At 39.5% G+C, this 19,631-nt stretch overlaps 1 protein-coding gene across 1 annotated transcript in view; it reads right to left on the reverse strand.

Annotated features, from left to right (window-relative positions):
• Positions 1–19,631, reverse strand: part of EXOC4 (exocyst complex component 4) — an 837,065-nt gene that overhangs the window by 166,486 nt on the left and 650,948 nt on the right. Inside the window, exon 12 of the mRNA XM_027101893.1 lies at positions 4,432–4,568. Coding sequence (XP_026957694.1) covers positions 4,432–4,568 — 137 coding nt within the window. The remainder of the gene's footprint in view (positions 1–4,431; positions 4,569–19,631) is intronic.

Below are 19,631 nucleotides of genomic sequence, written 5' to 3' on the forward strand. Positions count from 1 at the left end.
ATCTAAAAATAAAAATGGTTCTGAAGAACCTAGGGACAAGACAGGAATAAAGATGCAGATGTAGAGAGTGGACTTGAGGACACGGGGAGGGGGAAGGGTAAGCTGGGATGAAGTGAGAGAGTGGCATTGATATATATACACTACCAAATGTAAAACAGATAGTTGTTAGTAGGAAGCAGCTGCATAGCACAGGGTGATCAGCTCGGTCATTTGTGACCACCTAGAGGGGTGGGATAGGGAGGGTGGTAGGGAGATGCAAGAGGGAGGAGATATGGTAATATATGTATACGTATAGCTAATTCACTTTGTTATAAGGCAGCAACTAACACAACAATGTAAAGCGATTATACTCCAGTAAAGATGTTAAAAAATATACTAAAAGTTATGGAGTGGAAAAAAAAAAAAAAGAAAAACATATGAACCCCTGAAGTACCGAGTAATATATGGTCATCAATCTCAAAGGAAGTCTCAAGACGTATGCCCCCCAAAACTCTCAACTTAGCCCTGTCCTGTTGAACATTTTAAAAAATGACACACACAAAGAAACTAAAAGATTGCTAATAAAATGAAGAATGACACGGAATTTGGAGGAATAGCTATGATTTTTTGATGACAGAATGAGGATTCTCATTCAAATATCTCAATAGACTGAAATGATGAGCTAAAAATAACATTAAATTTAACGGCTACATGTGAGATCTTGAATTTAAGTTAAAAAAAAATCCCTGCAAATATAGCTTAGAAAAGATAAGGTTAATTTCAGCTACTATTTCTTCTTATATTTCCTTATTCCCTACAGCCAACCAGTGGCCATGCCCTACAAATTTACCCCCTTAATTTACGTTTCCTGGTCTGCCCCTTCCCCTCCGCTTCCCCCGCCTCTCCTCTAATTCAGGCACTCTCTGCCTCTCTCCCGTCCACCTCCACACTCTTGCCTTTCCAATCCATTTTACACAAAGCTCAGAAAAATCTCCCTAAAGCACAGGTCTTCCCTGGAATTCCCTGTTTACTGACCTTCAGTGGTTCCCACTACCGAACTTTGAAAGGTCACGTTCCTTAAGCCTGGCATTCAAAAGCCTCCATTTTGGCTTAGCCATCTTTTCCAAAACCCAAACATTCATCACTTGCTCATCCTTTTCCTGCTCTTCCCCACCACCTTGACATTGTTCTGGTTCCTTCACTCCTTTAGCTCCTTCAGTTTTAATCCTGTCTAAATCCTCCTCATTCTTCACAAACTCTAGGTTTGTAACCTTCACCAAACCTCTCTTGTCCTCTTTAAGTAATTTCTTCCTCCTAGAGCATGTCATCATTACCTATCTTACCATATTTTCTGTCATAAATTGATGCTGTGGATACATGTCTGATTTCTTTGTCCCCTATTTTCCTTTCTATCCTCAACCAAGGACGTAAGCTCATTAAAGGTATAACCTGTAACTGACGGACTTCTTTATTCCTACACACTCACATGCAATGATGTGTGTCTGGCACTGGGTCCTGCACAAAGAAGGCAGTAGTTTTGCTGAAGAACAAGAGCACACTTGCAACATTGGGCTCAGAGTGGAGTACTCCTTTTTTAAGATAGATACGACCAGACTAATGGTAACAGAGAAGGAAGAGTGGGATGGTTTGCAGACCCAGGACGTATCAGAAACCAAGGATGTTCTGTCTAGGGGAAAAGAAAAACAAAACAAAACTACTAAATGGACCATGATAGCCATCTTCACATATTTAAAGGGTTTTCATGTGTAAGGATGAAACTGATTTGGAATCACTACAGAAATAAGAACTATGTCCAATCTGAATATCATTTCAAAACAAGAAACTGTTCAACGGTGACTACTCTGCTTTGTGGGTTTAGTAAGCTTCCTATCACTTGACTTGCTGTGAGGCAGGATCATAAATGAGGAAAAGGTCACCTACAATCAATAAGGTGCCAAGCTATACAAACTTTTAAAAAGATTTCTTTCAAAATAACAAGAACAACAATAATATATAAATGACCATCAGTGGGACTTAGAGTCTATTGTCAATTTTGCTATATCTTGGGCAGGTGAGGTAACATCTCCATTATAATTAATACTCACTGGCATTATTATTTGTTAGAAATTATGGGTTGCCCTTAATGAAATATAAGAAAAAGAAGACATGCCTTGCTTTAAAAAAAAAAAAAAGCTTAAAATTCAATGCAGGTTAAAGTAAAAGTAAATTTTTAAAGTATGTTATTTGACTGTCATTTGGTAGATGTGACATTCGTACAACCATTTTGGAGTTAACTCTGTGGCCCAGAAATTCCACTCTTAGACAACTAACACGAGGGCAGTGGCTTTTAAAATTTTCGTTTGGGTATCTCTTAAAGGAATTTTGAAAAACTGTATTCTCTTTCCCACATTTTAAAATTGAAATTTAGTTGTTTTTTTTTAGCATGAGTTTAATGGTTACAAAATATTAAATTCTGGCACATTATAAATACTGACTCTTTAAATCACTATTTTAAGCGTAACCAATAGGATCTCAATACCATAGGGATTTGAAATCTACCATGATACATTTAAAATACACAAAAATAAGCTCTTTTTTAATGGTTAGGTATTTTTCATTTTTCTCTTTCAGTTATTATTTCTATTTCATTTCCTCACCAAGTTTTACCCTATTGGAATATATTTTTATGCTTTAAAGTACTTTACCATTACTCTATTTGTAGTTTTCTGCAAAAAATAAATTATTTGTACAAAGTAAAATCTAAAAAATTTATATTAAAATTTTCTTTACCAAAAGACTAAATGTTAACATATCTTTTGTTTGAAGTGTCATTAGAATGATCATTTGGTGCACAACTGCGTATAGCACACTTGTTGATTATGCGTATGATTTTAACCTAAAAGTATTATCATTCCTGATGAATAATTATTGAACAAAAAAAGTAAAATATTATTGGGAATGCATCTCTCTGAGTTTCTTTTCTTTATTTGGTTCTTGTAACTGTGGATAAATATTACTTATTGCAGGAGTGAAGGAGGTTAAGCATTAATCTATGTTATATTCCTTGGCCAGATTAATCTTCCCTGAACACTGCTCCCTGGTTTACTTATAATGGCTCCTTACCATCTACTAGTCAACACCTAAATTTCCAAGTCTTATGTTTTTTTTTTTTTGGCGGTACGTGGGCTTCTCACTGTTGTGGCCTCTCCGGCTGCGGAGCACAGGCTTCGGACGCGCAGGCTCAGGGGCCATGGCTCACGGGCCCAGCCGCTCCGCAGCATATGGGATCTTCCCGGACTGGGGCACGAACCCGTGTCCCCTGCATCGGCAGGCAGACTCTCAACCACTGCGCCACCAGGGAAGCCCCCCAAGTCTTATTTTTTAAGATCCTTTGTTATATGGTCTTACTTTTCCTATTCAACATTACTTCCTACTACCTTCTCCTAGGAACTCTGTTCCATTCAAACCTCCTCCTCCTTTAATCTCCCTCTGAATACCAGGCAACTACGTTTGTGCTTCCTCTTCATCCCTGCAATGCCCCTGTTTATTCTTTCCACCTCCCTAAATCTCACCCATCTTTCTAAGGTCCAGAACCTAACTCACGTTTTGTGAGATCTTTCCTGACTCCAATCAGCCTGTCACTCTTTTTCGTGTTTTATTCCTTCTGCTCTTATAGTCTGTATTGTACAAGTAGTACCTGATGATATACTATACTGTACCCATCTATCCTTAATTATACATCACATAAAATTTCGTATTTTATTATACATTCTTTTCTTCTCTAATTGTTTCATGTCTTGTCAACCAGACCATAATTTGTTCCTATTATTACCTTTTTACAAGAAGTGCTATGATCTTTTCCACAAGCTCAAAGAGATTTGTGAACTCAGAGAAAAGAAATCAGAGGGAAAACTAAAGGTTTTCAAGTTCATAACAATGATTTTTCATTTCCATTGATGCTAAACAGGGTAACCATCCTTTCATGACAGTAGGAAGGCTATAGGTCAAACATCAGGAGGAATACGATTGGACAGACTAAAAAGAAATCATATTATAGATTATTAAGGGTTACTAAGAGTTCAAAATTGCTTTACTTTAAAGATCTTTTAGAATCACAAGAGGGGCTAATCAAGATCCAGAATTTCCTTGAGGAAGACACATCTTATGATTCTAGACTTTCATAAAAATCAAGGCTGACACTTCATCTAAGCCACCCAAAGGCAGTCCTAAGTGGCTCTGTCCCTTTGTACCTTCCATTCCCTCTGCTGGTATGACTATACGTGTGTCTAGGAGACTATTTCTTTGGCACATGTTCTCATCAGGCCTCTTGACAAACTCAAGGATGGTCCTTTTCTACAATGACGGAAAGTTAGGCCATAAAGGCAGTATCAGCCACCACCCCAAAGGTCAAGTTCTAAATTGATGTTGCTTAGCTTCCAACAGAAGCTCTACCTGTAGGCTGCAGTGCAGGTGTCCTTGTACTCCTGTAGCTTCACACACACCATGTTGAGGAACTGATCCGAATAGGCACTCAAGTCATGCATCAGGTTCATGAGGTCTTGCACTGTCTTCTCTACAATGATTGTGCTCTGGAAAAGAACACAGAGAGGACAAAGAAACTCATGAGTGTTTTGACTCGAGTAATGTTTACGACAAGGAAGGGCTACTGAAAGGATGTGATCACTTAAGACACTTGAGCTTTCCTAGAAGGATGTGACATTTAAAAATACTCCTGAAAAACAACAACAAAATAAGTATCTTACATAGTGCTAATCTTCCAAAGACCTGAGAAAGTGTTTTTTATGGAAGGACACAGGACAGGGAATTTCCTATTGATTTCATGGAATTCTTGGCATCTACAAGATATTTCTGCGGCTTTTAAGAAAGAAAATGCATATTCAGTTGGAGCCTGATTTATCACCCCCAGGGTTATACTTTGAGATGAGGGACTCGTGACAGGCAGCATAAAGAAAAAGCCTTCTAGGATTTGTTTTTTAAAGTTTCAAAACCATCAATCTATTAAGAATAACAACTAACATTTGTATTGTGCCTTACAGCTTGTAGAATGTTTTCACATATACAGCATATGTTACCTCACTTGAAACTCACAGAATAATCATGATAATCATGAACACTTATTAGATTCTTACAAGTGTGAAGCTGAGCTAGGCACTGTACATGCTTTATGTCATTTAATCCTCTCAACGCACCTACCTATCGGCTGAATCCCTTAATCATCCCCAGTGTAAAGAGGAGGAAACAGGCTTAGAAAAAGAAAGAAACAAAGCAAGGGCTCCAGACTTTGCTCTTTTAGCTATACCTTTCTGCCTCAAACTTTTCTCATGAGATCATAGTATTTCTTGTTGTTTTTGTCACTGTAGAAGCAGTGTCCAAAGAGACTCAGACATGTTTTTAAACTGAATTAAAGGAATATCCAAGGGAAAAAATAAGCCCATCTTAGACACTGATAGTACTGTGCAGCAAACTGGTGTTATATCTGAAAAGAGGCATGTTCAGTAAATTCTAAATCTTTGGTTAAGAAAAGACAGAGTTGTTTAAACCATTAGTTCATGCCTCTTTTGAAAGAAGCACAATTACACTGGAGTAAATATTAATCACATGCTTAGAAGCTTGGAATCCTTTGGTCAATAACTGGTTTGATGAATATGTATTTATTTATATAGAATTCCATAAGCAATGTAGACTTAGCCATAAAAGTAAACATTAAAAATATTTTTTCCAGCCTGACACTAACTTTTGAAATAATCAAAGGCATTTTATTATGCTTAAATACAGACTATGGGGTACAGCATTTGGGTTAGCTTTTTTTTTCTTCTAAACATAAAAAGGATGGATAAACATGTACAGCTTTTCTCAACACAACGGAGGATCAGTTTGAGCTACGAGCTTACATATGCATGCTTATTCAGGACTATTTGGTTCTAGAGGTTTCTTCTTTCCTTCTCCTCTCCCCACACTCCAAGTAAAATAATCAGAAGGTGAAAAGGAAGGAGCAGTTATACCGTGTAAGGCAACTGCATAGGAAACCAAATTACAGTCTCTATAGAATCCCCACAAGTTCAACTTCCTTTTCTGTATTGATTTTAAGATTAAAGCACTGCAGCTTCACCCTGATCCATAATCCTGTTCCTCTGTGTTTGTGTGTGAGTGACAGGAATTGATTCTGCTTAGCTACATGTCCCCATGCTGCTAAGAAGAATCAAAAATCCTCATCCTGATTAAGAGCACAGGATATCCTACAACACGTGGACAGCAATTAATAAAGGAGAGTCGAGTGCAGCCATCCTAACAAAAGCCGTTTGAAATCTAACAAACACTGCAGGGAAGATGAGCACAAAGAAATTGCTCAGATTATTGAGAGAAAGGGCCTGGTTCTATTCCCAATTACGCTACTGATAATCAACACTGGGGCAGTTTTGGGTAGCCCCTTCCTTTCTGACGGCTCCATCTAGCCTTCTGGTAACCAAGGATAATGTGATGGCTCCTCTACTCTACTGGCCCTCATCGCTCAATCGGTGTCTTGGTGCTTGCAGACTTGGGGAATATTGTGTAACTGTTCCAGGTCATCTTAGGTGTGTTTGTTCTTCCTGATTAGATTATCAACTTCTCAAAAGTGAGACGGGTGTTCTTATTTTCTAAAACCTTCCCATCCTTCCCTTCCTTTGCTTGTTTTATAATTTCTTAGGATCTTCAGGACAATACTACTAATCAAAGAAACAGGACTAATAATGTCAACCCATATAAATAATGTGAGGGATGTCATATATGTGAGGGATACTAGATACAGGCATCTTTGCATTTGGAAGTCTCTTTGGGTGGTTCAGTTTGGTCTGTATTTATGCCCGTGTTTTTGGGTGATGAGAACTGTGCTGATGACAGTCGGAGAGGAAGGGGAGATTGTAGGCACAGAGGAATATCCCCTGGAGATAAAGATTTTGGGGGTAAACAGGAAGTACCTGCAGGGAATGATTAGCTTATGTGATGCTATATGATTATATACAATTTTCTAGCTATTTGGTTGGTTTACCTTGTCATGGTAGCACTCTGGATAATCAATCACTACATTCTCTTCAAGGAAAATGACACTGTAGTTTGCCAAATGATGCATATTTTTACAGGGGAAAAAAGATTCCATTTCCCAAGAATTTACAACAATTTCCAAATCAGTGGCTCTGACAGATAAATACTGAAAATATCAAATTTCTAACAAGGTCAATCCTGTTTTTATTTATTTGATCCCTTTGGTATCACAAATGATTTATTGTCTCATTATTAATTTGGGGAATTGCCAATGTTGACTATAATGACTTCATAGTAAGTAAAACCCTGATTTTATTCATTATAATTTCTATTAAACATATCACAAATGATTGATATTTGTTTAAAAATAACTCAATTCTCATTTCTTGCAACCTATTACCAGGTAATAAGTCTGAGCATGACATGAAAAATGAGAAAAGGAAAAAAAATCCCAGGATAGCTGAGACAATAAAAAAAAAAACCACTGCTATGAAAAATAAACAACTAAAGTTTCTTACAGGGATATATCAGCAATCTAAAATAAGAGGACAGTATATAAGGACCAGCTCTTTGGTTCTGAACTTAAAAATTTTAATGAATGAATGAATGAAGATCATTGGACACTGAAGACCTTGTCCAGTTAGCCCAAGCCCTAATGGGGTATGGCAACTACTGGTTCACTTCTTTATTTACAGTCTCTTCTGTCACACTACAAAATCCTTTTGATCAGTGACTATACCTTCATATCTCTACTGCCTAGTAGCAAGGTATCTGGCACACTGGAGGTGCTAAAAGATGTTTATTAGATGAATTAATGCACATTCAGAACAGAATGAAAAGACAGATTTAGAGTATAATTTTAATGTAAAATAGTGGGTCAAAAGCCTGATTTGGTAAAGTAGAATCAGACCATGGCCTCTTTGTTACTACATTACTGTACCTTAATTCCCATGGCTCTAAAGACTGAACACTTATTACGACTAAAAGTCTTAGACTTTGCTACCAAAACATTCCTAATTTCACTTGACTATTATTTTCTATAATGGAAATCCATAAATATATATACACACACAATTCAGGAAGTACAAACTCATAAAACTTTAGTTTGGAAAATGCAGTCTCTGTATGTGTTCTGTTTTAGCCCTTGAATCAGGGATGGTTCAGAGACGCTGCAGAGAACCTAGGGTCCCGGAAAACTACTTTAGGAAGAATTTGAAAGAAAACATAGAGTAAATCCATTCGCCACTTGAGACACACCCCACTACACCATACATATACACCAGCAACTGTGGAGGGAGAGGGCTTGACGAATGTCTGACGATGACAACAATGTTTCTGCTTATGGGGACACATCCAACTACAAGTCACCACAACTTGTCATTCCATATTGCCCTTCCAATTACCATCAGCTCTAAGCTGTGGTTGGCCATAAACGATAACAACTACAACAATGACAGTAATGACAGAAATCAAAAGGAAATTTTGCTTTCTGTTTTTTTATCTATATTTTGATTTGCTTGATGTTTAAAATATTCTGAATGGGTTTGCTCCTTTAATAAGCTAACTGGTAAAAGACTATGCATCCAGGGAGTTGGTGACTGAGGAAACTGCCACGTCTATGCTCTTCCTAATCATCCTCCACCTCAAAAGCTGAGTGACCTTTTAAAAAGTTATGTCTGGACTTCCCTGGTGACCCAGTGGTTAAGAATTCACCTGCCAATGCAGGGGACACAGGTTCGAGCCCTGGTCCGAGAAGATCCCACATGCTGCAGAGCAACTAAGCCCGTGCGCCACAACTACTGAGCCTGCGCTTTAGAGCCCACGAGCCACAACTACTGAAGCCCGCACACCTAGAGCTCATGCTCTGCAACAAGAGAAGCCACTGCAATGAGAAGTCTGCACACCACAACAGAGCAGACCCCGCTCAACGCAACTAGAGAAAGACCATATGCAGCAATGAAGACCGAGTGTAGCCAAAAAAAAAAAAAAAAAAATCCTTATGAATCTTTAAAAAAAAAAAAGAGTTATGTCTCCCACAGAAATGAGTGCTTATGTCCACCAAAAAGACATGAACACAAGTCCTCATAGCAGTTCTACTTATAATAGTTTAAAAAAGTAATAAAAGTGGTCCTTATGTCCATCAATAGTTTATGGGCAAATGAACTGTGGTATATTCATACAACGGAATACTGCAGAGCAAGGAAAAAGGATGAACTACTACTACACGTGACATGGACGTGCATGCCGAGTGAAAGTATTCAGACACAAAGCAGCACAACTGTATGGTTTTGTCATTACTGTAGTTCAAAAACAGGCAAAAGTAATCTCTGGTGATAGGAGTCATAACAGTGGCTACCCTTGGAGGCGGTGGGTCCTGAATGGGAAGGAGAGAACCTTCCAGGTGCTGGAAATACCTTGAGTGGGTAGCTAGTGCACGAGTAAAAACATGTGTAAAAAATTTTTGCACTTGAGATTGGTGCACTTCACAGTTCGTAAATTTAACATCAAAAGAAAAAAGTTAAAGTTCTATCTGATTATGTCTCTACCAACTTAAAGCTCTTTAATGCACTAGGCCCCATATTCTTCATGTAACCCATAGGGCCCTTCATGGCATGGCTTCTAGCTACCCCTCTAGCCTCACTATTTGCCATTTTTTCCTCTTGCTTGTCTAACATCTGACTACGTGGCGTTGCCTCAGTTCTTCATTCTCATTTCAGGGCTTTGCGCTTGCCTGCAAAGTTCTGTCCCTTGTCTTCCTTTCCTAGAGTACTTTTTCTTATCTTTCAGGTCTCAGCTAAAAACTCCTTTGTGTGGGAAGACTCTCCCTAACCTTCATTAGGTCCTCCTGTTAGAAACACCTAGAACATATCTATCTAGCCATCTGCCCCAGAGATGGTTCTGTTTCACTTGAGAACCCAGATTAATACCCACTGCAAGAGAGGAGGGGGGACTGGGAGGGACATCTGGTCGGTGGTTACACACACATGTTAAATCTCAATTTTAAACAATTTATGTCCAACCATCACACAAATGAATAGGCACCCCTTCAAAAATTTGTCTGAGAATACCATCTGTGAGTGTGTAAGTCTTCCATTATAATGGTTTTCACTTAGGGTATATTTTTAAAATGTGAAGATGTAGCAGTACTGTTGGCAATATTACCATAGACCACTGCTATAGATGAGAACTGTTGAGAAGGCTTAGACGTTTTGAGGGGAAAGAGCTGGGAATTTAACGAATTGATTAAATAGATACAGATTTATTAAGCAAATATGTCCTCTATGCCAAACACTAGGCTAACTTAGGAGATCAAAAGCCAGATGAGACAAGTTTCCTGCCCTCCTGCCATCTTAGATATTAGTCGCAGAAGACACACAAGTTCACAAACAAGGACAATAAAGGCTCATAGGTGCTGCTACCTTGGGCATCTGTATATTGGGCAATAGAAGCACGGAGGAGGAAAGAGTTAATTGAACTGGGGTCGAAGGGGTGGAGGGAGTCCTGAGAAAGAGGAAGTTACAACTGAACTGAGTCCAGAAAGATAAATAGCAACTTGTCGATTGACAAAGATTGGGGAGGGAAGCACTTCTGGCAGATGGAGGAGCATGAACATGAAGTGGTGTGGGATTCGGGGAATTGCACATGGTTCTTCACGGCTGGGGAAGAAGGGTGTGCATGTGTGTGTGTAGAGAAGCAGTACGAAGCTAGATCCTCAGGGTCCTTTTACAACATATACATACATGACACCTAAATATTTCGAATATCCCCTCTCCACCAAGAAAATACAACAAATTAATCCAATCTGATGTCACTAATCACTAGATGATCCACTCCAAGTGTAGGAAGATAATTTCAAAAGGTTCCATTCTACCATTCAGAAAAAGACAAATACACTTATATAACCAGCTGGGAAATATATTCGGAGCTCTGGCAGCCTCAAGCGCTAGGTAGAATTTATACGTAGGCTTGAACAAAGAAAATATGAGGTCAAATTTTGGTCAATCAGAAAAACTATATCCCTTTAGAATTCACAAAAGTGGTCATAAAATTTATTTGCCAAGTGAAAACTTGGAAAATACATATGATGTAAATTACAAATAGTATTTATTTTTAACATTTTGAGTAGAGGATCATTTATGGTTGAATAAAATCTGTGCCTAATATATCTTATAAGTACAGCTGGCTTTTTATGAGGTTTATTTAGGAGGTTGTGACTTCATATTCAGAGCAAAACAAAATAGCAGGGAAGGGGAAAGAAGTATACAACAGTTGTGCTTAATTAGACTATGAAATCCCAAGGGCATCTTTGTTTCCCAAGCTAACACTAAATAATAAAGGAATGTTTGTTGACTTATATACATCAAATCAATATAACTCTATGGACAGGTTATCAATTCCCTCTGATACGTAATGGAACCCAGAGAGGAGAAATAAATCAACGAATAGGTGAGCATTAGCACTTGTAAGAAATATCTCCAACTCCACCCTTCCCCCCCATACACACACATACCACACACATAATTCAAAAGCACTTTAAGGTTACTATCCTGCAAACTACATAGTGCTACATGTTAGGAGGGAGACAGAAGTATATTAGCAACAAAATTAGCAGCTATAGTACTTCTTTTCTTGCCAAGCAATGTTCTTGGTATAAAGCATGGTCTCTTTTCCCAGGGGATAATGATAATCTAGTTGGGATAACATCATTCAGAACAAGAAACAAGTGATTTTCCAAGAGATGAAAGTGCAAAAGACAATGGAGGAGAATAGGAGTTGGAGAGCCTGAACTGGGATCTGGAGGATGGGTCAGGTTTGGATTCATGGAAAGGAAGGAACAAGGTATTTCAGGCTAGAGAAAAGAGGTAGGCAAAGCCTGGGGATGAGGAGTGAGCTGGTCACAAATAGCAAAGAGAAGTCAAGGGTGGTTGGAGGATGAGAAAGGGTTGACTGGACAGTGGGGAACCAGCTTGTGGAAGGCCTGAGTGACAAGCTGAGGGCTTTTTCCTGCAGATGGAGAGAAGCAGCGCAGTGTATTAGGTAGTGGAGCTCAAAATCCTAATTCTAGAGCTGAAAGCAACTTGCTATCCACAGTCAAATTCTCTTAAGCACATAACAATTATGGTCCTAGATGGAACCCTAGTTTGGACAAACCAGTCGAGAAGAACATTTCTGCAACATTTGGGAAATTTCAAAATGGACTAGATATTACATGATATTAAGAACTAACTGCTAACATTGGTAACAGTGATAATGTTATTTTGATAAGAAAATGCTCTTGCTCTGCAGAGAAGTAATACTAAAGTATTTTGGTATAAAATAGCTTGAGGTCTTGGTTTACACAAGAGGAGATATATGAAGCAATAGTTTTCAGACACTGGAGAAGGAAAATAAATGAAGTGAGCCCTATGGATGCCCCAGCTGGTGTTTCCAGGCCGTAATGCAGGAAGGTGATACTTAAACAGTGCCTGGAAGCCTTGCTGAGCTGAGATAGAACTTGGAGTTTTAGGACATTAAGGTAGCTAGAGTTTTATGAGGCAAAATAGTGGAGAGGAGGGAGCTGCACAAAGAAAGGGGAGAAGGAGGAAGGAGGGAGGAGAGAAGGAGGGAGAAGGAGAGAGATCCAGGGAGGGAGAGAGATCTCTGTAGATCATCAAGAGTGCCCTCAGATCTCTGGCTGAGTTCTGATCTGTGCCTGTGGAGCTGAAACATGCAAGGCTGGTGAAAGTACTACCTGGAAAGAGCAGGTGGAATTCCCAGAGTTCACACAGGGGCGGGAGTGGTTCAGGTTCCCACCGGCTGGAGTGGGACACCCAATAGATCTGCTGGAGTCCTCAGAAAGGTACTGGCACCATAGTGAGGCCAAGTTAACCTTGGACTAAAGATTGCCCTGGACACGTCGACATGTCTAACAAATCCTAGAAGGAGACCTTGAAACAAATGGCATAATTCTAAGTCATAAAATGTGTCCGAAACAAAGCTCAGCAATGTTTAAAAGACTACAACAGAATCCGGCATCCAATGCTGCACCCAAATTACACGTCCAGCACCAAATAAGAGAAACAGACCCAGAAAGAACACAGAGAACAGAACTGGTAGACAAGGAGGCTAAAATAACCGCTATAGATATGCTCCTATGTTCAAGAACACAGAGGAAAACATGAACATGACAAGAAGAGAAACGGAAGACATGGCAATAGAAACTATCCAACATAAAACACAGAGGAAAGAGAGATGGAAATGATGGAAGAGAGAGTCAGTGAACTGTGGGACAACATCAAGCAACCTAGTATACGTGCAACTGATGCTCCCAAAGCAGGTGGGGAGGGGCAGAAAAAAATGAGGGCAGAAAAAGTCCCAAATTTGATGACAACTATAAGCCCACAGATCCAAGGAGCTCAACAGATCTCAAACGGAAGATGCCAAAAACCACAGTGAGACACATTATAATCAAATCGCTGAAAACCAAGGATAAATAGAAAAATCTTAAAAACAGTAAGAAAAAAAAAAAAGAAATGAGATTTGAAAGGAAAAAAGAAGAATTCAGGTCTTCTGATTCCCATTTCAATATTCTCTTTACTACCCCATACTGTGCCTTCTCCTGGCAAAAATGGTGTCAGGTGAAGATGGACCTGGCTGGCACATGGGGGTTGACAGAGGTACTAGAAACAAGTACTAGAAAAGCTAAGGGAGAAGAGCTTCAAGTAAGAGAGGTAGTGTAAGGGCTTCCAACTTTTAAGAAATAAACCAAGCACTCACAAATCCTCCGATGGGAGAAATAAGAACCTCCAATGGAAGACTTACTCCAGGTCATAGTCTCCCCAGGAATTTTATTTCCCAGTTATATATTTTGAAACATTCTCTTTCTGTTCAAAGGACCCAATATTATTCCATGCTCTACAGTCGATACACATTAAAAAAAAAAAAAAACCCAAACTTTCTTTTCCTTAACCCAACCAATACAAGTTGATTTTTTTAAGGTAATTTACTCAAAGAAAAAATTAATAACAGGAAGCCACATAAAAGTAAAAAGGCATGAAAAAGAACAAATATAAACTTATAGAAAACATACATTCAAAGATAATCAAATTCTAGTCCCTTCTTGACTTGATTAACAAAGGTAAAATACTCAAATACTGTACCCTGGTTTCCTGTCTTATTTTGGATATACCAGCAAATATAAATAGCATGTATATTAAAATATAAATGTGAACATTAGAATGAGCTACCTACCCATCATCCATCTGTCAATCTATCCAACATTTACTGAACATCTACTATGCATTATCTCATTTAACTCCCTAATACATTTTATTTATATAATATGTATTTACTATCTATAAGATGGCTACTATTATTCCTATTTGATATTCCTATTTGGGGAAACCCAAACACTAAGAAATCAAAGAGTTGTTCAAGGTCACACAACTAGAAAGCTGTAATTCCAGTGGGGATTTGAACTCAGGCAGTCTGAATTTTTAGTTGCTTCCAGAAAAAACACAGAAGTGCTAAGTGATGAGTTAATTTTTCCAGGCATTCCACAATGCCCGGTGCAGCACAGTCGAGGTGAATGAGGACTGATTCTGGAAGGTTCCTGTGACCTTCAGATGACAGTTTCAGCATTGCGACTGGTGAGACCAGAACCAGGTTTACAGGAAGCTGTGAAGGAGCTCAGCAAGTGGATGGGATGGAGTTAGGGCAGGAAGTCAAGACTGGACCCTCCTGGTCCTAGGCTCTCCGGGATGACCAGCCATCTGGAGGCACAGGTCACTCCAATGCCAGCAGCCAAGGGACTCTTCAGTGACAGTTTTAAGCCAGCAAGGGCTCTAATCTCTTCACACCTTCCTGATACCCTGCCCTCGTAAACCACCCAGAACTGATACCTAAGACAAAAGGTTTGGACATAAGGACATAAGACTGCCAGACAGGCTCAGGCTAATAATTCAAACTGTCTCAAACTTATCTTTCTGAAATTATATTTTCGCATAATTTTCCATGCCCTGCCAACATCATCACCATTGCATTTTCTAACACCCTTCTTCCTGAGAACTCAGAGTACTTCATAAATATCTCAATCAATATCCCAACAGATTGCGAGAAAGTAGAGCAGTCATTATCCCTATTTTTTAGCAAGTCTAACATTTAAAGCAGTTTCAAGCAACAAGTATAACAGTTCGAAAGAGGTTTTTAAAGAGCTCGAGAACACCAAGCTGCCAACAAAGGTGGTCTTAAATGCCTGTATTTGTTGATATTTCTCAAGTTCTCATTCAACTCGGACTACTTTCTGTCGAGTTGCAAAGCACCTGCGTTCCCAGAAACCCCTTTCTTGACGCAGCGGTATTATTCAAGCCTATTATGTGACTATTTAGCCCTTTTAAAGATTACCTGTCCCCAGTCACTCTACTTAGCACCAACAGACAAACCAACCTGGAAATTCACAGAGCAGAACCTTTACAATTCTTTCTCCTAGCAAAGGCAAGGTCTCCCCAGCAGGAGGTTCCAATGACCCACAATGGGGCACAATTCATTAGGGAAGAGCTACAGATATATAAATCAACGTGACAGAGGAGGAAGTCCGGCTGAACCCAGTGGGAGATGCAGGCATTTGTTCCACTCTGTGCAGGCTCACCTGTCTTTGGTGGCTCACACCATATAATCATCAATTATGCTGACAAGTTTGCCTCCAAATCGTTTCAGCCTCAGTTACTCAGGCATCTCAGAAGTGAGAGCCGGAGCCCTCTGAGGAGGAGAATGAGGAGGGAGCTTGGCTTCCAGGAAACGAGAACATATGGAATTATTTGGGGGAGAGAGTATGTGAGGAAGCATGCAAGCGTGCAAGCGGAAATTCGTTCAAGGGTAGAGATCCAACTCGGTTATGACTTATACTGGGAGGGACTATTTGAGAAGAGCTCATGAATTTCAAAAAGATCTTGTTTTTAACAAAACTGGCTGTTGTAAAACCAGCATTCCAGCCCATTCGATAAAGTTAACCGTTCTACGTGACCTTTGCACGCTGAGCAGAACAGTACGCACCACTGGGCAAAAATCACATCACCGTGCATCAGGAGACCTGGGCTGCAAACATAGTTGTAACGCTGCCTGCCTTTGGGGATACTGAACAAGTTACTCTCTTTTCTTCACTTGCAAGGGGTGTGTGATAGTCTTCATGACCCATGGTGGCATCGCCAGCCTGCCCACCGTAAAGTCAATTTGAGCTTTACCTCATTTTCCCAAGTTTAGGAGATGAGTCGTTCACACTTATCCTAGATTTTAGTTATCAAAGCACATTATTTGTGCCTATACAAGATTAGAAATTACCAAAATGCATCTGTTGAACTCAACTCAATGGCATCCCGCCGAAGTTTGCATGAAAGGAACAGTAATAGAACCACCCACACTGCCCAGGGAAGCAGCTTTTCTCCTGAGTCCAAAAAACAGTTAGTGGTTAAAAATCAGAATATCGAAGCTTTGATGTATTTCCTTCTAAGAGAATTTCTTCACACAGGAAACGCCCACGCCACTGGGAAAGATACAGCCAACACTTACGTGTACAATAATTTCTAGACTTTAGGATTTCAGCAGCCAGGAAACATAAATGGATCAACACAGATCCAACTTTTTATGGTGCTAAGTTACGATGCTTAAAACAAAACCAAAACAGATCACCTACACTATCACTGTTTTTACAGAAGTATGATAAAAGTATGACTATTTTAACACCAAAAAATGGGAGGAAAATAATATCAGAAAAAAGGACGGTTCTTCCCCCAAAAGTAAACTTAAACATCTTCTCTCTCTTTCTCTCTCGCTCACATACTCACCTACACCCCATCCCCCCATTACCACGCCCACTACACTGACCTGGCTTTGCCCATTATCTGTGGATGCCACTTTGGACTGGCTGACCCAGGTTAGTGGATTGGGCTTTGGGGACCACAGCTCTAGGAGGGAGGTGTTAGGTATCATTAACAGAGTACATGTTTTACAGGTCACTATGTCTGATGAGCCACAGATGCTAAGGGACAATGTTCAACTGTGGTGACTGTTTTCGGCTTTGGGCTCGAGGGGGTGGGCAGTCATCAATCCACCAAACCAGGGTTTTGTATTCATTCTGGAGTCTCTTATGAGACGAAGGAGGAGAACAGAGACAGACTCACGTGTTTTAAAAAGTAGGAGGAATTAAGCACACAAAGATTCAGCTGTCATGATTTTATCTTTGGGTTGTAGGTATAAAATTTCTTACAATATGAAATGAATACAAAATTCAAAAGTACTAAATGGAATAATAAAATCGTTCAACAGCCTCTTACTGTGGGTAACTTAGGAGGCACTTTAAGAACATACAGATATAATTTGGAAAGAAAACTCTAACGGTTCATAAAATTACCACTGTTCCCATGTAACTGAAAACAATAGAGCCTACCGCAAAATATAGACAGAGCATTCAAATCATTTTAATGGTTTCTCATTTTTTTCTTTTAAACTCTCTGCTCCTTTTATCACTAAGATTTTTTTTTTAATGAAAAGTGGAATGTCCCTGCTGCCCATTTTCTTCTTTTATTGTTTCCCTTTTGTTCTAAAAATGAGGGTAAAATTAAATGCTTAGATCACTAGAGATTTCTAGATGGTCAGACAAATGAGTACGGGGCTCCTAGGCTTGCGTTTTTCATAGATATGGACATATATCTCTCACTCGGTCTCCATGGCTCTTGTTCAATACAAATTTGATTTAGCCTAAGTACCTTCAGTATGTGACAACCAAATTTCTACCTAGAAAGAGGGGCAAAATTGGTTTCATTGCTTAAATTAAAATGGCAAATTTCTATGCATTATAAAGTATCCCTTAATTTTCTTGGTTTGTATATCTAAAATAAAATAGAAAACGTTTATATTTATACACTTTAATCTTTGCAGATTATTGTGAAATGTAACTGTTTTTCTTCCTATTTATTTGTCTCCCTTCCTGATCGCCACCTTTTCTCCAGGTTATTTCATTAACACTTTTCCTAGTTCCCTGGAGCTACTAATCCTGTGTTATAACCCCAGGCCATTCTTCCTCTTCTTTTATTCTCCTGTGTTCCTTTTGCTATTCTCCTTTCTGTCTTAAACTTTCTACCACACAATAAGCCTGTGGGTAAGGGCTGGATAGCAACTGGAACTGTTTATTCTCTTAAATAAATACGCATATACTTCTTATGATATGCCACGCATTATTCTAGGTGCTTTTAAAATTATTAACTCATTTAATCACCGTAGTAACTCTATGAGGCAGATAGTACTATGATCTCCACTTGACAGATGATGAAACTGAGGCATAAAGCCCAGGGTAACACAACTAGTGAATGGTGGAGCCAGACTCGAGGCCAGCCAGTCTGGCATCGGAGCCCTTGTTCTTAAGAAGAATAAGGAGAAGTAGAAGGGGAAGGGAGCTGGAAAACAGAGGGGGAACGAGAGAAATGAACAACTGATTCACTGGGAATGAGAAGGATGCAGGGAAGGGCAGCTTCAAAGTAGCTATGGAGACATTGTAAAAATCTGGGCTTGATGTTCACAGGAGCAGAGACACGTATGGCAGGCATGACCATGCTAGTGGAAGAGTGTTGCCGTCTTGAAGATAAATGGTAACTGACGTGGCTCAAGGTCATCAGTGACTGGAACGCTGGCAGCAGTAGACTAGAACAGCCTGACTGGTCATGTGCTGGTAAATGGTTAGCAACCTGCTCTTCAGGGAGCTGAGGGAGTCCCAATTTGTAATATTTGCTAGTTTCCATTTGTAAACACTCCCACCACGGCTGATTTCACAACTAGTGAATTGCCAGTGTGACGGACGTCACTGAACTCAGAGGTGGGAAGAGAGATGCACAGTAACACCCCTGGTAATACAGTGTTGCTGCCATCAGCTATGATAGGCGCAAAAAACTAATAACAGAGATACTGGTAAAATGTAAAATAATCAAGAAGTGTTGAGTTTGAGTAGTTATTACCTGTGTTTTTAATATTACAGAATTTACTTTTTAATAATGGCTGTGTTTAATAACTGGCTTACAAGATTTCTGAAAATTTAACAGCCAACCCTCTGGAGCCTATGGGAGCTAGGTCCTGCACACCACTGAGCGTGACCACCCGAACACATCCATTCTCAAATAAGTGGGTGGATCGTCATCTGGAGACTTGACCTTCACAATGTCCCAAATTTGCCACACCAGGAAATAAATGCAGGAAGAGGGAAACAAACAAAATGAAAGAGCTTTTGAAAAACCACAGAGCCATTCTAATCTGATGCAAGGAGACAGAGGCCAGTGCGAACAAGGGAGTTTGAGAAGGTAAGTTCAGAGAAGGCCTGAGCCTACGTTCTCTAACATGTCATAGGTCATGAGTAGCAAACAAAAGACCATGGTGGAAACCTGCCACCCAGCCTCACACTCTCTAAGTGAGGTCCTGCATCTTCATTCTCTGTTCTACGTAGACGCGTTATTTGCGGGAAACAAGACGTAAAGGAGGAGTAGACTAGGACATTCATGAAATGATAGGCCTTAGGTAAGCAATAATGCGAAACTGTATAAAAAGAAGATTCAGGAACATCATGAATCCTACTTTATCTAGATAGAATCTAG

Source organism: Aethalodelphis obliquidens, unplaced genomic scaffold, assembly GCF_003676395.1.
Source record: "Aethalodelphis obliquidens isolate GAN/ISIS:26980383/991018 unplaced genomic scaffold, ASM367639v1 scaffold5, whole genome shotgun sequence".
Classification (NCBI taxonomy): domain Eukaryota; kingdom Metazoa; phylum Chordata; class Mammalia; order Artiodactyla; family Delphinidae; genus Aethalodelphis; species Aethalodelphis obliquidens.